The sequence below is a fragment of the Etheostoma cragini genome, chromosome 2, assembly GCF_013103735.1.
Source record: "Etheostoma cragini isolate CJK2018 chromosome 2, CSU_Ecrag_1.0, whole genome shotgun sequence".
Lineage (NCBI taxonomy): Eukaryota > Metazoa > Chordata > Actinopteri > Perciformes > Percidae > Etheostoma > Etheostoma cragini.
In genome coordinates, this window is record NC_048408.1 from 16,445,725 (window position 1) to 16,459,583 (window position 13,859).

The 13,859-nt window shown below is 39.7% G+C and overlaps 1 protein-coding gene across 3 annotated transcripts in view; it reads right to left on the reverse strand.

Moving 5' to 3' along the window:
- Positions 1 to 13,859, reverse strand: part of LOC117935502 (ankyrin-2-like) — a 49,636-nt gene that overhangs the window by 29,708 nt on the left and 6,069 nt on the right. For all 3 annotated transcript variants that reach the window (XM_034857716.1, XM_034857721.1, XM_034857722.1), the window contains exons 3-30: positions 12,636 to 12,734; positions 11,662 to 11,760; positions 10,990 to 11,088; positions 10,720 to 10,905; positions 10,325 to 10,348; positions 9,827 to 9,835; positions 9,066 to 9,164; positions 8,542 to 8,640; positions 8,248 to 8,346; positions 7,833 to 8,030; positions 7,355 to 7,453; positions 7,026 to 7,124; positions 6,725 to 6,823; positions 6,342 to 6,539; positions 6,107 to 6,205; positions 5,790 to 5,888; positions 5,265 to 5,462; positions 4,845 to 4,943; positions 4,187 to 4,285; positions 4,001 to 4,099; positions 3,770 to 3,868; positions 3,580 to 3,652; positions 2,294 to 2,420; positions 2,026 to 2,104; positions 1,833 to 1,936; positions 1,485 to 1,520; positions 551 to 775; positions 251 to 349 (exon numbers count right to left, since the gene is read on the reverse strand). In XM_034857716.1, the coding sequence (XP_034713607.1) occupies positions 251 to 349; positions 551 to 775; positions 1,485 to 1,520; positions 1,833 to 1,936; positions 2,026 to 2,104; positions 2,294 to 2,420; positions 3,580 to 3,652; positions 3,770 to 3,868; positions 4,001 to 4,099; positions 4,187 to 4,285; positions 4,845 to 4,943; positions 5,265 to 5,462; positions 5,790 to 5,888; positions 6,107 to 6,205; positions 6,342 to 6,539; positions 6,725 to 6,823; positions 7,026 to 7,124; positions 7,355 to 7,453; positions 7,833 to 8,030; positions 8,248 to 8,346; positions 8,542 to 8,640; positions 9,066 to 9,164; positions 9,827 to 9,835; positions 10,325 to 10,348; positions 10,720 to 10,905; positions 10,990 to 11,088; positions 11,662 to 11,760; positions 12,636 to 12,734 (3,041 nt within the window). The remainder of the gene's footprint in view (positions 1 to 250; positions 350 to 550; positions 776 to 1,484; positions 1,521 to 1,832; positions 1,937 to 2,025; positions 2,105 to 2,293; positions 2,421 to 3,579; positions 3,653 to 3,769; positions 3,869 to 4,000; positions 4,100 to 4,186; positions 4,286 to 4,844; positions 4,944 to 5,264; positions 5,463 to 5,789; positions 5,889 to 6,106; positions 6,206 to 6,341; positions 6,540 to 6,724; positions 6,824 to 7,025; positions 7,125 to 7,354; positions 7,454 to 7,832; positions 8,031 to 8,247; positions 8,347 to 8,541; positions 8,641 to 9,065; positions 9,165 to 9,826; positions 9,836 to 10,324; positions 10,349 to 10,719; positions 10,906 to 10,989; positions 11,089 to 11,661; positions 11,761 to 12,635; positions 12,735 to 13,859) is intronic.

Below are 13,859 nucleotides of genomic sequence, written 5' to 3' on the forward strand. Positions count from 1 at the left end.
AAGTCGGGGATTTGTACTATAGAATGAGGAAAGCATGGGGATAACACAAGACAACAGGTTGGGTGGTTTCAGACAAAGGATTGCACTTTTATAATACCAAGAAAAAAGGAAGTAACAAAATAAATAAACAAAAATAAATGTATTTCTTATGGAAAACTCAAAAAGAAATCTTAGGGGGACACATTGGAAAAATATGGGTGAGTATGTGATCACTTCCAGAATGCTAGGGTTCCCCCAACCATAGTCCTACCCGAGGAACTTGGTTCCTGGAGGACCCAGCTGGAGGATGCGACTGACCAGGCTCTCACCCTCATTTAGAGGGGGTGGAGCTGTGGGGAGGTGGAGCTTACTGATCCATGCGCAGCACAGAGAGGGAATGAAGAAGAACATATGAACACACCACACAGTGTAAACACACTCACACAAGACAATACACACATACACACACACACACACACACACACACACACACACACACACACACACACACACACACACACACACACACACACACACACACACACACACACAAACTCAAACACACACTTACCCCAGGAACTGGGCTCCAGTGGGTCCCACTTCAATGATGCGACCAGCCAGCCCCTCACCCTCCACCATGGGGGGCATAGAGGCCAGACGGTGTCTCTTCACCAGCCTGCATGTCACCCGCGTGGGTGCAGAACACTTTCTTGGTGGCACAATGATTCGCAGGCCGTTGTGACGGCAACCACGCATGGCTCCGCCCCTGGCATCTACCATGAAGCTGACCAGGAAGCTAAAGAAGAGGGTCCGACAAGATGTCAAGAAAATTGTTTTTTTAAGATTAGTGGTTAATAAAAGCAATACTTCGGCACAGATGTTAAATCTGTTGACTATTAGCCTCCATGCAGAAAATATTAAAGTAAGAAGGAAACATTTTAATGACCCCATTCAGTACTGATATAACATCAAGCGTATATCACCAGATATTAACATTTTCATTTGATTTCATTCTAGCTTGTTCTCTTTCCAGTTTCATTCCACTCAAAATTTAATTTGCAAGCCAGGCAAGCAAGAGGAGGGCATTGATCAAGATTATTTCTGGATAATCTTGTATATCAGGGAGCAAGTAGGTATTAAATATTAACAAATAATACGTTCTTACAGTAATACTTAAGGTTTCTGTACATGAAAAGTTAGCACATATTAATGTAACTATGTCTTAGTCAAACTGCAAGAGCAGTACTTTACTCCTGTTGGAGTAACATTTGCTGTTTTTGGAATTTGAACAGATGCTCAAGAGTCAGATCTGCATCAAGACTAAAAAACTTGATTGAGACATCTCTAGTAAACGGAACCTGGACATGTAAAGTCATGCATTATGAAATCATGCAGAGGGATAGTATGGTAATGAGAAGATCATTTAATAGTGAATGAGAAAAAAGTACGAGCACAGAGGAGAGAAGAACGAGAGAGTAGCAAAAACAAAGAATAAGGAGTATCACCTGCTGTTGTCATGGTCTAGGCACGGAGAGGAACGGCTAGAAGCAGAATACAACAACACACACACACACATACACAAACACACACACACATACACACACAAACACACACAAACACAATCACAAACACAGCCGACACAAGAGAGTGCACAAAGAGGCAACAAGGCAATGAAGAAAAAGAGAAAAATTATACGTAAAGGTGAGAAAAACTTGACCAGAGGAAGAAAAAGACGCAGCAGCAAAGATAAAAGAATAAAAACAGAGAAAACCTGGACGTGAAGAGGTGATGCACAAATTTAGTGTTACTTTTACACCAGGGAATGATGTGAAAGTTTGTGTGTGTGTGTATACCCAGAATGTAGCAGACTGGAGGATAGCACCACATTATCAAGGTGCTCTGCACCCCAGCTCAGACGGAACGAGTCCTTATCGTGCTCTCTAGACAGTGCTGTCACCTACAGACCAACAAACAGGCCAGTTGGAGTCACAAGAGCCTAAACCAACAATGTGATGACCATACCCTATTTTAATGCTTTGTCCTCACCTGGTGGCTTGTGAGCATGTCTTCAATGAGAACTGCCTCTCTCTGATGAAAACTTTGGTGAATGGGAGTGTGCTGCGGCCTGTTGTGAAAAAGCAGGTTTCATTTTCTGAGTGTCTTTATAGGTTACTGCTTGGTTGTGTTTGCATCATAGCAGGTCGGTCAATGGCAGTGGATGACGTATTTGAGCAATATGTCATCAACTGCTTTACACCTGTGCTGTCATTTGTTACGTGTTTCTTAAGTGTGAGTATGTATGTATTTTTGTTACCTGTCCAGGTTGTGGCTCATGTAGCTGAAGCCGTCCAGGTAGTGTCCAGGCAGAGAGTCATCACCCAGCTCTCTGAGATCCTCCGCTCTCAGATACTCTCCTCCATCACCTGTCATAGTATCCTCACCTGGGAAACAAAGATTTGCCATTTGATATATTGCATAGAAAGAAAGAGTACTCTCTTTTAGAGAACCTAAATTGTTTACCTGGCCAGGACATTTTGGATCTTTCATGACTGTACTGTATTTAATCAAACATGTCCACAGTCCTGCTGTTCTCATTTTCCATTTAAGCTCAGCTCATGAACCATTTAAAAACTTCCAGTCTCGGTGGGGTCAGATTCAATACATTTGCAACATACCAGCTTTGATTTGAATGTGAGATAATTCTCTCCTTGCTCAGTTTTGCGTTTTTCACTCATCAGAACACACAATACTTACTGTACATCATGCATGAGAGCCCTTTGGTAGGACTCAATAAATGCATCTGCAATTTGTGGACAATCATTTGTGTAACATGACGCTGCCACCGTTTGCCAGCTACGTCTGAGCAGTGCTCACAAATTGCTTTTGTGAAAAGGTTCACTGGTTCTGAAGATATGACAACCTTGTTGAAAATAGATTTTTGTATGTCAGCATAACTTAGTCAGTTCATTCCTTAGTTATCTATAATTATTATAACTGTCATGCTCATATCAACAGCCCCACACATTTCATACAGTTAGTTTCCACCATGCATTAAAACCAGATAATTGTGATTATACCCAATAAACAACAAGGTGTTAGATCATGGAAAGGTCTTCTTATATAAAATCAGATAAATATATAAACGCACAACAACAAATGTCAGCCATATAAAGACTCTCTAGAGGCAGGCTCTCTGGGGATTGGATTTCGGAAGAAATACTAGAAACAAAATTCATTGTTTTAGTAAAAAGTAAATGCATTACTGAACACCACCAATATTTCACACTGATTTTTTACAAGAACACAAATAAAGTCCACACCAAGCTGGCAGAGCAGGGCAGACATTTTGCAGTACCTTCCAGCTCCACAGACATCTCAGATATTGGCTCGTCTTCCAACCTCAAAGCTATGAAACATACAGCTTTAAGACCCACGGCTACATCCCCCACAATGCCCAGCTCTTTATGACTACTGAACAATGGAAAAGAGAACTAGTCCAAGGTCAGTTTTGAGTTATAGTATCTGTATCCTTAAAAAATGCTGACAGTACGGTACACAGTAAGTTCTTAGTTTTTTCCTTCTCTGTTAAAAGTAACTCACCTTCTTCATCAGACACATCCAGGATCTCCGTCATTGTCTCAGGAACATTGAGCTTGTGTTTCTCTGTGACCGTCTGAAGAGACACCCATTCACAGTTATGGGAAAACAATCAAATTAGAGATAAGTTCAATTGGGTTTTCTGGAAAATTTAGGATAAAACATCCTGAGTCTTGAGGTAGCACAAGCTTACCGTTGTGGTAGTGATGACCTCCTCAGTAACAACTTTCAGTGTGTCCACTACTGAGATGTAACCCAGACGTGTGGCAATAGATAGAGCAGTGTTTCCGTTCTAACAGGAAGACATAGATAGTGTTAATATGACAACAAAAAAGAGATTACTCATTTACTTTATTTCTTTACTTAAAAAACAACAACATTGCTTATTAATGAGAAGAGATTAAATAATTTGTTTTCTTCTTACCACTGTTATAGCATTGGGATTGGCACCATGTTGTAGCAACATATTGATAATGTGTGTATTCCCTTGTTGTGCTGCTTGGTGTAGGGGTGTGTATCCATTCTGTAGAACATAATATTTTATATATCTAAATTAAAAGAGACTTACACTGTATTATGTCTTGTGCTTTATTTTGTAGTGTAATTCTACCTTGGTTTTGGCGTTGACGCTGGCACCTTGCTGTACTAGGAAATTCACCATCTTGGCATTGCCATAGTGACATGCCACTATAAGAGGGGTGTATCCGAGCTGAAGCGTAGAGAGAATGAGGTGATACAGAGAGAATTTTTTTTTCAATTGTGTCTGTTTTGTTTTACTCGTTTGTGAATAAGCTGTGTGTAGCAACATAGGTCAACATAGGTCTGACTGATGTGGATGTATGATGTAGACATTGCCATGCTTGTGTAAAGACAGCAGGTGGCAGATATGCTGAATTTGGATGTACAATATCTGTTATGATTTTTGAATTAGTGAGATAGCACATTTAAAAAGCAGCTGATAAAACGCCATCTCTTGCGGTGAATGCACATAAAATAAGCTCCATAATACAATGGGAGATTCCAATTAAACAAATCTTTGTCTTCACTTCCATAAATTCATATCGATAGTTACGTAGGTAACTCCAGATTCTATGAGTATAGGCTTCGCCCTCTAAGGGCTACGCTATTGGGTTTATGACTGCGCATGCGCGAAGGTATGAACCCAATAGCGTAGCCCTTAGAGGGCGAAGCCTATACAAAATAGAACATTAGTGACTAGTTTGTCTGTGTATGCCTTTTAGTGTGTTTGTACATTGATGTGTGTGTACCTTAGTTTGCTGATCCAAGTTGGCATCCTGCTTGGCCACTACTTCTGCTGCATTGACTCTGTCTTCTTGGGCTGCGAGATGCAGAGGCGTCAGTCCAGTCTGGAACATACAGAGCACAGAGTTGTCTTAGTGTTATGTGTCTGTCTGTGAGTGTAACTACTTAGGTGAAACACTTGATTTGCAAACTACACATGCTATTGGTATGCGGGGCACTACAGAAAACACCTGTAACACAATCCCTTTTGCATATTTTGAATGGTTGCAAGATTAAAGACAGACATATGATTCCATTCTTATGTCCTATGAAAATATAAGATCTAATGGTGCCACCTGCAACCTTAGTAATAGACGCAGTGTCTAATCCATATCAAAACAATTGTTTGATCAAAGAATTAAAATGTGTCTGTGTTTGTGTGTGACCTTGGTGGCTGTGTTGACGTGGGCTCCTTTGCCCAGAAGTAGGCTGGCCATCTCAGCGTGCCCTTCCTGGACTGCCAAGTGTAGAGGGCTGACTCCCTGCTTGGTCAGAACATTGGTCTCTGCTCCATACTGCAGCAGCGCTAATGCGATGTTCTTCTGGTTCTTTTTGGCTGCAATGTGGAGAGGAGTGTAGCCATTCTGCAAAGGGAGGAAGGTGAACAGTTAGATGCTATATTGCATATTGTTGCATATTAATGCTCAAACAGTGGCTAAAACAGCCGGTGTTTACCGTTCCTTTTAACAGTGCCGCTAAAATCTAAAATATCAACAATAAGTCAGGTTTTGGTATCAGCTCCTAAAAATCAAAGGACTTCTCAGCATCACTCTTCAGCTCTTGCTGTAATGAATAATGATTGATGTAAGGTGAAGAAAACAGTTCACCTAAACAGCAAAATGCAATGCTTGATCAAAAAATAGTACTTTAGGTAAATAAGTACTGTTTTTCTTTAAAATCCTTTATCTAACCTTTGCAGTAGCATAAGGCGATGCGCCTTTATCCAGCAGCAGCAGAGCTACTTCTTGGTTGTCATAATGAGCTGCCACATGCAGCGGAGTCAGGCCATTCTGTAAGACAACGCATTTGATTTAATGATTAATATCGCTGTTATGGAACAGCATACGTTCATGACTTTCTTGTTTTTCTCTTCCTGTGTACAACAATTCTTTTCTACCCTACAATGAGGCTATTTCAGAGACACAATTTTCTTGAAACAACCTCACACCTCTTCTCTATTATCTTCCATAGTATTTGAGTGTATAAATAATTCAGATTTTTAATTCACCTTGCCAGCATCATCAGGAAGAGCTTTGCGTTGAAGGAGAAGTTTTGCTACATCCAGGCTTCCATACTTAGCTGCTACATGTAACGGAGTAAATCCTTTCTGTGGAGGAAAAAAGGGAACCGTTTGTTTTGAACCTGTATATTAAAACTGTTAAACTGGATATTTGTGAGCCGGAAAAATTAGTTTGAGCACATATTTCTCTTTTGGTGTGCATCATGTTCTATCCTCTGCTCACCTTCGTGGCCTGAGAGTGTGAGGCTCCGGCCTCCAGCAGCACGGCAGCCGTCTCTACCTGGCCCTCCCTGGCGGAAATGTGGAGGGGAGTGTAGCCGTTGGTGGTGGCAGCATCCGGATGAGCCATGTGTTGCAGCAGCAACTGGACAATATCAGTTTTCCCCAAACGGGACGAAATATGGAGGGGAGTCTGGTTCTCCTGTGGTCGAGGGATGAAAAGGCAGAGAGACAGTCCCAAAAAATTATATAAGAAAAGATCGACACACAGTAGCCAGAGCTGAGGCAGGAAACATGACCGATGAGTATGTGTGGATTAAATATTGCACATTTTTGATGAACAAAGGAAACCGTTATTCCGTTCTGGTGATGCAACAGATGACTTACCCTGGCTATAGCATCAACCAATGCTCCATTCCTTAGCAAACAGCGAACCACTTCCATCTGACCTGCTCGCGATGCCATGTGGAGAGCTGTCTCACCACGCTGTTATGCAAGATTATGTTATGTTATTCATTGATGAAGGTTATGATGCTGTGTTGATTGAAAAACTAACAGAAAATACCTGCTTATGTAGGTTGTTGCATTAGAAAAACTCATGGTGGGAAAAATACTAAAAGTACTGTTTATTTTATTGCCTTATGTATTTCTGACTACTGACTACCGAGAGCCATTTCTCAGTACTTACAATGTTACGGACATCAGGGGATGCTCCATTTTGCAGCAAAAGTAAAACGATGTTGAGGTGGCCCATGAAGGCAGCCACATGGATGGGAGTCAGACCAGACTAGAAACAGCAAGGGAGAGAGAGAGGAGAGAGAGAGAGAGAGAGAGAGAGAGAGAGAGAGAGAGAGAGAGAGAGAGAGAGAGAGAGAGAGAGAGAGAGAGAGAGAGAGAGAGAGAGAGAGAGAGAGAGAGAGAGAGGCAGGAATATGAGCATAACATGCAAAGTTCCTTACAGAAAAGTGTTCTGTATTTACATGTGCTGTTCTGAGACATCCCCACAAAGTGTCTTACCTCAGTAATGGCCTGGATGGAGGCTCCATATTTGACCAACAGTTCCATCACCTTTACCCTGTTCTTCTTACAAGCGATATGGAGAGGAGTGAATCCATTCTGGCAGAGAGAGAAAAACAGAAATAGACAGATAAATACTCTATCTACATACATCTGGAGGAGGAAATGTATTTTTTTATTTTATTATTGGCCCTTTACCGGATTCTTACAGTTAATTTGGCACTCATCAGGAGCATTTACGTAGTAAGTAATGAGGAAGTGAGGCAGTAATGAATTTTATATTACATATACTTATACATATACTAATACATATAAATATATACTGTATATATATAAAATTAATCACTATATTTACAGTATGACTCTAGGTCTTCTTTCCCATTTTGAATTAATGTATACCTGCATGGGTATATATTTGTGAGTCTGTGTTGATAGCTACTTTGTGGTTGTACAGTTGTTATTTCCTGTGAATCCCTACCAATGCTCTGACATTGGGATTGGCCTTCTTGTCCAGCAGAAGCTTGGTGACTCTGTAGTGGCCGCAGTGAGCTGCAACGTGCAGCGCTGTGAGGTAGTCCAGTGTGACATCATCAACAGGTGCCTTGTGCTGCAGCAGGAGTTTAACACACTCTATGTGGTCCCCCTGGGCTGACATGTGCAGTGGGGATAGTCCGTTCTGTGTGAGGACAAAAGGGATGGTGCATGGGTAGGTGCAAAAAGTCAGATAAAGCATTTACATTGAAGAGATGACAGAGATTAGAAGCTAAAGGAGGAGGAAAAACAGCCTGATGTTTTTTGATTGTAGCACAATTGTGTCCTGGAGAAAATATACATTCATTTAGTGGAAAAACTCTGGGGTAGGCTGATCCAGTAAGGGTACAGCCATACACTACCTTGGTTCTGGCTAAGATGGGAGCTCCTCTTTCCAGCAGAATTTCAAGTGCTGGGTCATGACCACTCCTTGCTGCACAGTGCAGGGGGGTCAGCCCATCCTAGGGAACAATCACACATGCACAGACAAAGGCACAAACGCATAAATATACACAAAGTGTAGAAATTAATCCATTCTGTTTTGACAAAAGAGGCAATCCACAGGTGGTTGGTACGCTATAGGTAGTCACTAGGGCGTGGCTGCAGAATTGTGACTATTTCATAAAAGTTAGTGTTGACTTTAAATAGAGTCCCACCCTGGTTTTAGCATCTATCTGAGCTCCTCGGTCCAACAGCAGGGCTACCATGTTGGTGTTGCCTCTCTTGGAGGCCACATGGAGAGGCGTTATCCCATTCTGACAAGGCAGGAAACAAAACAAAAGAAAGTTAACATTATGACAGATACTATTACATTTTCACACTAAAAACATTATTTGTGGTTGTGACTGGGATATGACATTAATTACAAATAGTGGCATTTGTAAGTAAAATAATTACAAATGCCACATCACATAGAATGTCCTACAATCTGTTTTAATAATAATAACTACCCAATGAATGAAACTGAAACTAACTTCATGGACCAATCTCAAGAAAGAAATGCAGCTGAACACGTGCAAAAACAAATGCAACTTTTGACAGGCTATGGGGAAATGTTGTTAAGATTACAATGGAAAGCTGTATGGTTTAAAGTAAAAAGTAAACACACTGTAAAACACAAATGTTTTAATAGACAGCAGTACAAAATGTCTTGATTTGTTGAGTGAAAATGGGGCGATACCCTGGCTGTGAAGTCCACAGCGGCTCCTCTGTTCAGCAACAGGGTGGAGACATTCACGTTACCATAGTGAGCCGCGATGTGCAGAGGGGTAAACCCACTCTGTTTGAGACAGACAAGGAAAGAGGGAAGGACACAGTGAGAGGGTAAGTAAAGAAAAGATAGGTTAGAGGACATAAAAAATGAAGAAACAGAAGATTGGTTGAAACAACAGGTGAGGAAAAAGGAGAACAGTTGCAAGAGAAGAACAAAGTAAAATGAAATGAGATGAAAGAACAAAAGAGATGAAAATAAGAAAGAAAGAAAGAAAGAAAGAAGGAAAGAATAAATGAAAGAATATAATAAAGAAAGAATAAAAGAAAAAAAGAATGAAAGAAAGAAAGATCGGACTTTGCCGTGGCAGATACAGGACAGAAACCTGACTCTACTGAAGCGGTGCAACGATGAGGCAGCATGCTGAAAAAAGAAGCTAGACGCATCAGTGTAAGAAGCATAAAAAAAACAGGCATACCACAAAATAGCACAAGCAATCCACAATACATGCAAAACTCCTGTAATTTTGCCATGCTTGCTAAAAAAATGGTGGAAAGTCAAAGCAGTTTGGGTTTTTGAATACCAAAAGTTAAATGCAAAGGATGTTAAAAAACAAAACTGAAATACACAAAGCAACTGCACACTGTGTGTCTGCTTGGACAAACAAATGGAAATTTATACATAAGCCATAATATCTACAATACACAGTTGTAAGTGGGTTTACTCCTTACCTTCCCATTCTGATAGACATGGTGCAATTTAATTAAGAAACAGAGATAACTTAAAGATCAACGTGTTTCAGAGAGGTAAAACAATGCTCTCAACATGCTTTAAAGTATACATGCTGTAGTTTATGCAGAGAAAAAGCAGTAAATAAAAAATTGAAGTTTGATTGGAATGCTATCAGTTTTTCAGTCAAGTATTAAAATCTCTAAAACTAAGTCATTTTAAAGCGTGAATCATTGATTCAAAATTGTTGAACAAAAATCTTATTAAAATGCCATAAAGTAACATTCTCTGGGATCTATTAATCACAACACAATGTTTGTTGCTGTCAGCCATGCAGGAGTGTCACACAGTACAGTACCTGCATGCGTTCATACTAATGCACATAATTCTGACATGCAGGAATTCCTGTCCTTAAAGTCATCAGGACAAAAAAGCTGAAAGACATGGTTAAAAAGTTACAAAAAGGAATTAATAAAGAGGTGATAGAGTGATCTGTATACCTCCGTAGTTCTATTGACCATCATCTGGTTAGGATGCATAGAGAGAGAAAAGGGGTATAGGATGTAGGGTTGTTAGGGAAAGAGGCTTACCACAACGTTGACGTTTGACACAGGGTAAGTTTACAAGGTCACACAAATAGAAAACAAAAAGCAAAGACGAGGAAGCAAACAAAGCATTCTGAGATAGGCTCTGTCTATTAATATTATCATATTCCAAAATGGAGGGCAAATAAATCGAGAAAATAAATAAACCTGTCCTCCATTTTATCAGACACACTTACTGATTTCCTTAATTCCTTCTTCCCTATCCCATTTTGTAATTACATTTGCCCCATATGGCACTCCATCTATGCCTCTCTCCTCCCTAAATTTCTTCCTCCCTAGCTTTTTCTCACCTTAGACTGGACGTCAGCATTGTGGTCATTCTGGAGCAGCAGTGCGGCAGACTTTGTGTCGTCTTTGCGGGCTGCGATGTGCAGGGCTGGAAGGCGGACCTTACCCTTTGTGTCATGTTCCAATAGCAGGGAGACCACTGCGTTGTGGCCCTGCTGGAGAGCGATGGCCAGTGGCGTGAAGCCATCCTGGAGAAGAAGAGAAGAACAAACGATTCAAATTAATTCAATCAATTTAGAGAAAAGAAAAGGAAAATATGGGTATTAGTATACCTCTGTTGCAATGCTTTGGTTCCCATCATTTTCCAACATGTATCGTACTACCTCCAAATGGTTCTCCTGGGCTGCCATATAGAGTGGAGTGAAGCCATTCTGTGGAGGCACATGAATACAGTCCATGTATGGACAGTACATACAGTGTATGCACACACACATAATTCAACATATTCATTCAATCATATTCTTGGTGTTGGTAGGCCTGTAACACTTATTACGTAATTGTCTAATCACATTTTATTTTACACAATCGCCCTTTCTTTGTTTAACTGCAATTAGTTGCTATCATTAGCCAAGGTCCTAAGGGGTATGACTGTTAATGGTGATTGTCAGATTTATGTTAATTTAAGCAAATAAATACAATGTTTTAAGATAATAAAGAGGCGTGGTTTACTTCATAGTACCTTCTGTGTACCTGTGGTACTACATTATCTAGGTCAAATAACAGTGATATATAAACAAAAGATGTATTCTTGGATTCATTCAAAACTAATTTGTTTGTTTTTTTAAATTTGACTGAAAGAGACACTTATATTGGTAATTGTGGTTATTTTTCAGACAATTAATGTTACAGCAAAATTTGGAACTGGTGACGCTAGGTGTTGGTGTTACACACCATTTTCTGCAATTTCTAAAGCAGTAGCTTTTGGTCATTGAGAAGCTTCTCACCTGTGACTGAGAGTTGACATCTGCTCCTCTCTTCACCAGTAGTCTGACTACTTCATTCTGTCCAGCCAGTGAGGCAATATGGAGGGCAGTGTTTCCTTTCTGCAAAAGAAAAACAGGATTAAGGCCACCAGCCAAGTGTACATGCTGTGTGGGTCTAAACACCTTAAAGGTTCCAGCTGTTCAAAAGGGATGCAAGTGAAACATTTACATTATTAATGTAATATCTGCTCCTTAAAAACAAATTATGCAATTTGATAATGTCATGATCTTCATCCGTTTTTAATTTCAGGATTTACTGACTGATTAATATCCATGGCCAAATTTATGTTAATCCAAGGACATGGGCAGTAGGGTGACAGATAATTTGCCGGCTGTTTACTGTTTCTAACTGTTAAACCTGACTGACTGTTAAACGCACATGACATTACTGTTGGACTTGAGAACACCATGTTTTTCCCTCTTATATCACCCTCTGATCCATTACTACCCTTGGGAATCAACTTTCATAGTTCAAGAGAGAAGCAGAAAAGAAAAAGAGAGAAGCAGTGATTTATGTAGTACTTTATTACTTACATGGATGCACTGCTTACTTTCTCTTTCTGTCACCCAGCTGTCACTCTCCTCCCTTCTTTCTTTTTTCCATATCCTTCCCCATGTAAGGATGTCAAACTTTAATATGTGTATCTGGAAAGTTGATACTAACTCACAAAAGTAACACTTTAAAATAACCATCGCTAATTAATTATCGGTAACAAAACTTGACTTAACAGGAATTTAATTGTTAACAGTCAAATGGTTATTACTGTAATATAATAATTAATATTATAGCGTTAATAATAAAAAATAACCAATCATCATTGCATTGTTTGTTAACAGTAGAATAACAATTTACTAAAGTTTATTACAACAATTTACCATTTATTCATGATGGTTATTAGTATAAAAACAAACATAATATGAATATGTGAATGTACCTTGGTAGAAGAGTCAACAGGTGCTCCTCTCTCCAACAGTTCCTCCACCAAATCCGTGTGTCCCTCCTTCGCTGCCAGATGTAGCGCGTTCAGACCATTCTGGAAATAAAACATCAAAATAAGACTTCAAGAAAACAATTGTGGTAAAGTGACTATTGCATAACTGAGTGGTGCTCATGGAATCACATTACAAGTATGCATACTACTATAATGAAGAGTAGTATAGTGTAATGTTGCTGATGTCTTAATGCATACTTTTGTGAAGCAATAATGTGAGGTGTCAAATTACATTTTATTGCACAGATGATAGTGTCAATGTCAATATCACATTACAGCATGGTATATGTATAACATACAGTATATGTACTGTATGTTATATGAAGTGGGAACATTTTCTTCAACAACATATATAGTTTTAAATGTTATTGTGTGTAAAATACGTACTTAAAAACAACATTCAAATACATATTACATTTTTGATTCTTACATTGTGGTAACCTATTAAAATGTCAACAACAAATAAAGAAAGAAAAAGAAAAGCTTATGTCTAGGAATGTTTTAGGAGATCAACACCAGGCGACTCAAATACAATAAATACTGTATCAGTCAGAGAAAATATTGCAGATTTTTCCCTCAGGCAGGTTTGGTTAGAGCATTACATCAAAGGTCTCTGATCCATCAACCAGAGGTACAGGTTATGAGTAGTACAAGAGGAGGGGAGTAGAGTGTAAATGTTTCACAAACTGAAAGGAGATGGCAGCACAACTCATGTATTTATACAACAACGCATGCAGAAGCAAATTTCCTCTGAGACAGACATGTATACACACACAGAAGAATGATTCACCTCATCCTCATCTTCTTCCATTCTGCGCTTTCTCTCTGAAACTAAAAGAATATCTTAAGCCAGGACCTTGTTTTTATCCTTCGAGTTTGCTGCTTCTTTTACCAAACCAAATTTTTTTTTCTAACTTTCGCTTTCTAAATGGTGCTTTAAGCTGGATGTAGAAGTGATGGAGCTGTGACCATCAGCAGCTGTACCCTGCCCCCTTCCACTACCCCTCTGGGTTAGATCCAGACTTCTGGGTGTGCCTGTCTTCTTCTCCCCCCTGCAGGCTCTATCACATGGGTTAAAGAGAGACTGTGCCTCCTGGCTCTGAAGGCTCTCCTGGCACTGATGTAAAAGAGAAGCTGTGATGTGTACACCTATTACTGTGTATTACC